Source organism: Alosa alosa, chromosome 5, assembly GCF_017589495.1.
Source record: "Alosa alosa isolate M-15738 ecotype Scorff River chromosome 5, AALO_Geno_1.1, whole genome shotgun sequence".
Lineage (NCBI taxonomy): Eukaryota > Metazoa > Chordata > Actinopteri > Clupeiformes > Clupeidae > Alosa > Alosa alosa.
Genome location: NC_063193.1, coordinates 5,543,494 through 5,552,745, shown reverse-complemented (window position 1 = coordinate 5,552,745; position 9,252 = coordinate 5,543,494). Strand labels below are relative to the sequence as shown.

General features: G+C 40.4%; 1 protein-coding gene across 1 annotated transcript; it reads left to right on the top strand.

Moving 5' to 3' along the window:
• The first annotated feature begins 214 nt into the window (after positions 1-214).
• Positions 215-2,519, top strand: nkx2.7 (NK2 transcription factor related 7). The gene is made up of 2 exons (XM_048244405.1): positions 215-713; positions 1,237-2,519. The coding sequence occupies exons 1-2, from the start codon at positions 413-415 to the stop codon at positions 1,806-1,808; spliced, it is 873 nt and encodes a 290-aa protein (XP_048100362.1). The 5' UTR covers positions 215-412; the 3' UTR covers positions 1,809-2,519.
• Positions 2,520-9,252: the final 6,733 nt, after the last annotated feature.

Sequence of the window (9,252 nt, the reverse complement as noted above, 5' to 3'; positions counted from 1 at the left end):
GAAATATAAGGTATATTAAGGTATCCTATATTTCAAGTTTCTTCCATAGGCTACTCATATTCCAACAGATTGCAAAAACTTCGTTGGCTAAATGATGACCACTATAATATTACTGTTGTTGAGTCTTTGAAGCACAGAAAAGGGAGTGGTCTCGGGCGTGATAAGAGCTTGCTTCACGCCATGCGTTTGACTAGGGGTGGTGAAGGTTCGAGGAAGCACATAGGGAGACGCGCCTGGCAGAGAGCCGCTCTGGCACGCAACTGAAATTTATCCCACTACATGAGGAAAGACATCAACAAGACATCTCGGTTACGGGGCTGGAATAAATACGATTGGATTTTTTTATTTACTGAAGTGTCTTGAGTTTGCGTAAATCTGATTTGGAGACGTCGCTGGCAGTCCTCAACAAGTGATGCTTCCCTGCCCGGTGACTTCAACGCCGTTCTCGGTGAAGGATATATTAAAGCTGGAGCAACAGCAGAACTATGTTTTTAATCAGCAAGCGACCTTGCCGGAACTAGATGTCCCTCCGATGCAGTCTCTCCAGTGTATGCACAACGCGCTCAGCCGAAGTCTGGATTTACTGTACAGCCCGGACAAGCCAAACTTCACCGCCGGTGAACAGCCGAGATGCGGAATGAACTCAGATGATGACATGCTCCGAGGCTGTGGTTCCCCGACGGAGGATGAGGCTGATCTAACTGAAGACTCAGGTGAGCTTTCTAACCTTCCAAACAGGTCTTGGGTCTTACAAGAAGGCTAGTATGTTATGCATTCAATGTGCCTGGAGAGCATACATTTATCTGCCTGATATTACCCCAGTCCTAACCTATTCCATTAATTAAAACTGACAATCCATACCAGACATCACAACACTAAAGGCATAAAGCTTCCTCAAGTTGCGTCGTTGAAGCTTGTTTATTTTAGAGGACTATCAACGTGGCGTTATTCAAATGACCCCTCTACAACACCCCCCTTACAGTAAAACTATTAATAATTTACAGATATCATGGCAACACCACGTCAAGTCAAGCCAGGAAATTAAACATGTGTCGTAGCCTACAATTTTGGCGGTTAACCAGGACAGCAAGAATATGCTTTCGGAGTAAATTGTTGCTTATTGTTGCCTCAGTTTGCTTGGTCGGTTTCAAGAAAACAGATATACACACATGAAATGCACTTAATAGGCCTAATTCTCTGTATTTTTCTAAAACGTTTGGACTTTCTTTTTCACAGGCGCATGTGGAAACGACATTTTGAATGGCAAAATCAGGAGCGATGACGGCAGGCCGAAACAGAGGCTGCGTCGGAAGCCGCGCGTGCTGTTCTCCCAGGCGCAGGTGTTGGAGCTCGAACGGCGCTTCAACCAGCAGCGCTACCTCTCTGCGCCAGAAAGAGATCACCTGGCTACCCTGTTGAAGCTCACTTCTACCCAAGTAAAAATCTGGTTCCAGAACAGACGGTACAAGTGCAAAAGACAAAGGCAAGACAAAACACTGGAGTTGGCCGGCCACCCGTTACCTCCTAGAAGAGTTGCAGTGCCAGTATTAGTGCGAGATGGAAAGCCCTGTCTTGGCGCTACGCATGCGACACCATACAATGTTACAATGGGCTCATATACGTACAACACTTACTACAGTGGTTACGGCAACAATCCGTACAGTTGCAATTACGCAGGTGTGTCGCCTTTGGTGAATACTGCGCAAAATCCTATTGCTGATCTGAGCCTGGCAATGAGTAATACAGAAGGGCCCATCAGCCAGCAAGGACCCTTTCAAAGCTCTCTCCCGGGTATCAGGGCATGGTGAGAGCTGCGCAACATAAACACCATATCAATATCATGAAGAACAAATTATTGCAAAGCTCCGCAATGGACATAAATGTTAGGTTTGCAGTGAAACACTGTACCATCCTGACCCGAACCCCGACCTTATGAATAGACTATGCCTATCAATTTTGATTCATAACGTATTATTGTTTTGTTAATTATTACATTTGTATTTCCAGCCATTTAGACTGACACGTACGGGCCTGGCCTTCTGATATTGTCAACTAAAAATATAAATATTTCTTTTTTCATTTTTCTTTTGATAAACATTTAAAAAAAATGTCCGTCTTAATAAACGGTATACTACAAAGCATTATTTTCGTAATAAAATGTGAAAAATGTGGGAAAGGATGTGCGTAATTTGTTTTATCAATGTTCTACATTTTGCTAAGAACACATTCATTTTATGGTTATGTTCGTACAGATATTCTGCAGAGAGTCTAAATATGGTCATTCTATAACAAAACACAGGCGATACAGCCTAGCCTATACATACCTTCCCCGCTTTTTAAATCTTAATGGAAATCAAATGGGGTGTTAATGATTGTTCCATGGACCAAACAAGCTAAACAATGGCTGTGACTGACTCAATCAGATTTAGATAAGATGCCAGATCCTGTCTCATCCTGGACCGCTGAGTAGGGTAAATAAAGCAGCAGACAGCGCGTCTCTACTCTGCAGCGTGTCTTTCAGTCGAACAAGAGCCCTCAGCTCATCTCCCCCAGTTTAGAGGTAGGCCAGATAGACAACCTACTTCTACAACACAGAAGTACAACTGGCTGACTAAGTAAACTAAGTATTATCATTATTATAAACGATAATACCATTAGGATTTAACAGCGTCTGTATGATTATTATTATTGTGATTATTATTAATGTAATAAATAAAAAATAACTTTTTTTTATTAATACAGTATTATAGTCTATAAAATAGTCTTTGTTTTGCTTACTTTATTGATCCTATATTTACAGAGTTTTCATTTAAGAAAGGCCTCCAAATATCTGAAATACATCACATATAACAGAATGCATTATGATCCATCACACAAGTTAGTCAGGAAGAAATACTAGGTCCTACTACATTATATTTTATTTTTTACGCACTACATCTCTGAGTGACATTACACACTTTACATACAACAAAACACCAGAGTGACACAATGTTAAATAAACCCTCCCTGCATGTGAAATCAACAGCATCTCACTTGACCACTGCAGTAGACGGCAGAAACTATTGAATATTCATTGAATGTGTTTAATGACCATTATAGTCCATTAAGCTACTGACCACAAGAGATGATTATCAAGCATTCCTGTCATTTGATGGAGGTGATATGTCTGCAAACTCTACTCTTGACATAGCGAAAGCCCTATAAGATAAGGGACAAGAAAGATGGGAGGGTCGCAAAGATAACTGAAGGAATATTAGGCTCATAGCAATGTTTTAGGAGGGAGATAAAGCAAGGCTCTCTAACTGGGAGCTGCACTTAGCTGCAGACAGTGTGGAGTCCTGGGCCACTTGAGCAGATCAGATAAGCTGAGTGAGTGTCGGAAGCTAGACTTCTTGCGGCAACACTCGACGTGTGCCACAAGGCGACACCGGAGGAAGAGATGATATCAGCCAGGCACTTACCTATCAGAGATGAGCCAAGCTTAAGGAAGCTGCTTAATCAGTCAGTGTGTGTGTGTGTGTGTGTGTGTATGTGTGGCTGTGAATGGTGAGGTGTGTTGTTAAAAAGTTATTTCCAATCTTGGTGTGTGTGTGTGTGTGTGTTCATGAAAGTGTATGCATATTTGTAAATGTGCATGGTGTATTCTTTATAGTTACATTGTTCATGCCAAATAGTGAATTAAAATGTTGAATATAAAACACTGTTCAGAATTTAAAAACGTTGGTTTATGCTAAATATACCAGTTCAAGACATAAGAATCTGTTTATGCTAAATATACTAGTCCAAGACATAAGTATCTGTTTATGCTAAATATCCCAGTCCAAGACATAAGTATCTTTCGAGATGATCTATTTATCAAATCTGCAATTTGATTAACAACAAACAACACAGAGTGAACACAAGAATTGTACACCGCAGATAGATAGATAGATAGATAGATAGGTAAGATAAGTATAGACATATAACATATATATATATGTTATATGTCTATACTTATCTTACCTATCTATCTATAAAGTATAAACATATAACAAAACTCCACTGTACAATAGAGACAGTAGAAGATAAGAAAAACTAACAAAACTAAATACTAAATATACTATATAAATTAAATTAAAAAATCCACAGTGTGCTTGAGGGTGATCAAGCATGAGACGCTTGCAGTGACAGGGCCGGGACTGGCCTGTAGTTCTGTGTGTATGGTGAGGTGCTCAAGAGAGTGAGTGTCATGGTGAAGGTGCAAAAAGTAGTCCAACATTAGTCCAACAGTGCAACAGTGCAAGAATAAGGTCTAGAGACCAGCATAAATAATATGGACAAATAGGAGAGTAAAGTATAATGTAGACAAGGTAATAGAAAAAAAAACTATGCCAGTGCAAGAACAAATATACTTTTCTTTTCAATTGTATGAAATATGAGTTACAAAGTCCTCTTTTGAACGGACAGAAAAAACACCTACAGCAATTTAGCCATGATTACAGCTTCTTCCGTGCTACCTACTCACATGCACTCCTCAAAGAGGTCCCTGTCACAGCTGAAATGTGTGAGTCAATAGCCTCAGGTATGCAAAGCAAAAACCTTGATCACCCCCTCAATTGCAATATAGTTATCCCTGCAGATTCCAAAATGTTTGATGATGTGTCTCTGCAGTTAGTTGAAGTTTCACTAAACATACAAGTAAAAAAATGTAAAGTAGGAAGATTAAGAATGATGAGGAAGGATACTTCTGTTAGGACACAATATTTTTTGTGATATTCACTCATCCTTATTGTTTGTCAAAGTTAAAAATGTTGTCTAGATAGTGATTTGATGAATGAAAGTTATCTCAACAAGAGTCCAAACCTGTCTGCCAAGACTTGTGAGGGTTGAGATTTTAAAAGAGCTGAACTACTGGCATGATGTCAACAGCAGTGTCTTAAGCAAAGATAATACGTTTTTCAACGCTGTGGCAAAAACTGCAACTGCCTTGCTTGCTATGTCTGTTTAAAGCAGGCTGTTAAGCACTGTTGTCTGTACTTGCATTAGCTGGAGATTGGTTTAGGACATCTCTATGTGAAATAAAGCAAAACCTTCCCCCAACAAAGCTTACATCTACACATCCGTCCACACTTATAGCACATCACTCAACTGTCGGCCATCTTATAAACAACCTCTTGTCTCCTGGCAACAACAATCTTAAACTCGGTTGAGTAAAAGGAAAACTTGTAGCCTTTTTTAACGACTTCAATTACAATGATGTATTGTCTGCACTATTTTATTTACCCAGCATTCTTGTGTTTATGGTATTTTACGAGTTGTGTAAGATTGCGGTCTTACAAACTGTTAGCAGGAAAGGGGCTTTGCCAGAGTTTTAAATCATACGCCACCAGTTTAAACCAGTCTACTGACTGTGTATTTAAAAATGGACATAGGTTAGAGGGTAGAGTGGGTACTCTAGTAAGTACTCTCACAGTAAGTTGTTCTTTTCTCAGCAGGAAGGAAAAATATTTATCAGCTGGATTAGGAGTGATGTAGATCAACTCTGATTATGAATATGACATTTGGTTACAACAACAAAAAAATCATACAAATCCTAATTTTTGATGTAAAGTTGGTAGCAGCTGAGAATGCAATTAAACTCAGAGGATAGGGTTTTAAAAAGTCCAAACAAAGCAGCAGTTAGGTGTATTTCAGTGATGTATGATATTTAGAAGTTGCTTTCAGACTCTCCGCCTTCTGTGTTTGATCGCAATCACGCATCAGGAAAAAATGTTGCGTTTTGTATCCACTAAGACTACTAAGAATAAAGAAATGCACGAAACACACCATGGGCTATTTATCCAAGGTTTAAGCCAGTTTGAAAGGCGATGTTTGTACTGTCAGTCACCCTGTCAACCTCCAGTCTGAGAGCGCAGCAACATTTCTGCCCTAACCAGTTTGATTGAACACCAAACTGTCAAACACTCACTTACCTGCACAGGGCAGCTTGCCTGAAGCCTGCTACGTGCTATCAGATCGGACCCGAAGGCCTAGAAAAGAGGAGAGGATTTTAACAAAGGGAGACCAAAACAAATGATCAATGTCAATTGAGACAAAAAACAGGCAGAGGCCTGACAGATACAATACTCATATTCCAAGCAGGACTGTACTCAAAAGTGCATACAGCATACTGTATAACATGCTGTTTTAGCTATGTGAGTATCACATGAATGGATAGGACAAAATGAAAAAAGCTGCCCATCCAGCCAGTGAGGTCCAGTCACTAATATGCAAATGAAATTATTGTCCACTGGCCCCCTCTGCTGGTTAACAACATTAACTTCAACCCAGTTCTGTGGAGATTAAAACATACCAAACAACCAATCAAATAGAATTGTCAAATGAGGGCATACAGTCAGACATAGGTTAAACACATTGAAATAATTAAAAACATGACAAAACTATAAGTATTTTACAGCAACCTAACTGGTGGTTACGGTTATGCTCATATTGACAAATATCTCTGCTGCTGAGTGGATCAGTACAGAGCCCATCAAACCTCTTCAGAAATCGCACTGTCCATGTGAGCAGCTCTCAAGGAGAGAAAGAAAACTGGAGAGTGGCTCTCCATATCACTGAAGAGCTCACCTGTTCAAACCTCACCTGGCAGGTGTGTGTGAGGCATCTTGAGCCAACATAAACTATGCCCCATCACAACCGAAGACGTCTCTCTCTGAGCTCACAAAGGTCGGGCAGGCGTCAGCAGAAGCTTGTTTGATCTCTCATCAATTCAAACCCCAATCTGAAATAATATTTTCACTCCTGCCTAACAACTGCAGTTACCACAATACTGCTGATGTGTAAAAGCAACTTCCTTCGACACCACAACTCACATTGTTGTGACTGTTTGCAGAGCTTACTTTACAGTTGCTAAGTGGAATGGGTGTCTTTGTAAATGAAAGGACGAATCATCTGTGTGATGGCGCACAGTCCTTGTACAATAGGATCTTTCCCTTTTTTTCTGGACTACTTCACTAGGACACATTAATACAGCAGCAACACACAAAAATAGAGACTTGTTTAAGTAATTACATGAGTTTTCTGTTAAATAAACATAATTCACTACAGAGCACATCAAGCCAAGGTGACAAGGGGCTCTATTTTGATGATCAAAAACGCGGCGCAAAGCTTATTCTTGTCCCGAGGTAAAGCTTATTTCAATCTTACACTCAAATTTTTCGCCATGCGCTTCACTTTTATTAACCCCTTGTGCCCAGGGGTTTGGCAGAAGGTGTGGTCTGGTGCATGATCCAAAAATCGGTATCTTACACCCTCTAAAAATCATTACGCCACTGACCAAGAAAAACCTGGTCTATAGCGAAAGGCTCATCTAAAGCACAGCTGAAGAAGCACTGTCACGAGATGTAAGCAGCCCTTAGCAAGCAGTCCTAAACAACTTCGAGCTATGTTTCCGATGGTAACCACTTGTCAGTCAATAGTTAAAGTAATTAACTGTGTGGAACTGTTTTGTCGTTGACTATGAGACCACAGTCAAGTTAGACCACAGTCACTTTGCCCTTGAGTTCAAATAATAGTGCCGACGTGTGTAGGCTAGACTCTGCTAGGTTTTGGTAAAGCAAGGTTTATTGGATAGCAGATTCCTTCAAATGCGCCGCTGACTATTAAAATACTGATTTGTTTGCTGTTAAAGGGAATGACAGATGTCATTTTCATTGGTTTAAACTTAAAGGCCAAACATAAAAACATTAAGGCCAAACATAAAAACATAAGAACCACCCTTTTGCGCCAAGCGCCACCCCGAATTTGGACTGGACACACCCCTAAATGTATTTAAGCTATTCGCCACTGACCATGCATTTTAGATCGCCAAGATAGAGCCCAATGTGTGCAAGAACATTGTGCAAGAACAACAGACAGTGATAATGGTAATAGTGACCATGTTCACCACTAGAGGGAGCCTCAATACTGGTACTCTGCCATCATCCAGCCCAGTCGGAAAGGGGGAAGGGGTACAACTTTTGGAGTACGGATTTACAACTGTAGCTTAAACATGTAAAAATGGACATTTCCTGCCACAGTTCAATATAAAAAAAAAGTAAAACAACACTCATTTAAAAAAAATGTAAAGTCTACGTACGTCCTCTCAGTTCATTTGTATTTCTCAACCTGAAGGAGTGTTGAAGACCATGTAGGAAGGAGAATGCAGGGAGAACACAAAAGACAAACAAGTCAACCAGATAAACCCATCCTAGAAAAACAAATGACACTGGCGTGGGCCATGTACAGGGCGAGACATATGACTTCCTGGGTCACGGGGTCATACCCTAACTAGCCCACATCTGGTGGTGGCACCTCCAAAGTCTGGGGTGTCAGAGTTACTGCGTTAGGTTAGGGCGCAGGGCATGAGGTAACCAGAGACAGAAGAGCTCGGTCAACTATGAGTGAATGATGTTATTCCATTTGGAGTACTTGTCTCACAGTCCACAACATGGCAAAGGGCAGTTTCAATGAATGGAGTTACTATGCTCTTCTAAAATTAAGATAGGAATCAGAAAGAGACGCAAAACAGGAAAAAGACTTGATCAAAGACCTTATGAATGAAGGCACTTTTATGCAGGTACACACACACACACCCACGTGCATGCACATATGCACACACACACACAGGAAGAGAATTCAATGTGAATATCTTTGGAAGAATCTTCAATACAATGTTTACATGACAACAATATAAGTCTTAGAATGAAGTAAACCCTCACAAAAATGTTGATGCATACTCACTTCTCAGTTCAATGGCTGTACTTAGGATTACACAAAAATACTGCACTGTATACCTGTTTCACCTGCATGGAGCATCAGGTCCATGAGTCATGCTTTTGAAGATTTCCTGAAGATGAAACCCTCAATCCCATGCTGGGTTTATGCCATCCTATTCTGTTCTATTGTAATACTGGAGATCCTGTATGTCAGTGGTTCTCAAACTTTTTCTGTCATTCCCCACTTTGGAAGCCCCACATGACCCCATCAACTCGGCAAAATGGCAATATAAAAAAAAAAATGGTTTCACGTTGCATTTCCTGTCTTGGTCTTGCTATTTTAATTCATATGTCGGTCTGTTTATGACTATGTTTGTGTGTGGCTATTTTGTTTTGAATCTATGATCTATGAAACGTGTTATTAAAGATTAAAATAAAATAAAAAATCCTCCTGTTCATCGCGCCCTACCTGACATGTCTCTATTCCCCGCCCCCCACACTGAGAACCACTGCTGTA

Excerpts from the sequence above, each read along its gene's own strand:
- nkx2.7 (XM_048244405.1), top strand. The coding sequence starts at position 413 with ATGCTTCCCTGCCCGGTGACTTCAACGCCGTTCTCGGTGAAGGATATA. Across the intron at positions 714-1,236 it reads TGATCTAACTGAAGACTCAG|GCGCATGTGGAAACGACATT; the intron begins GTGAGCTTTCTA and ends TCTTTTTCACAG.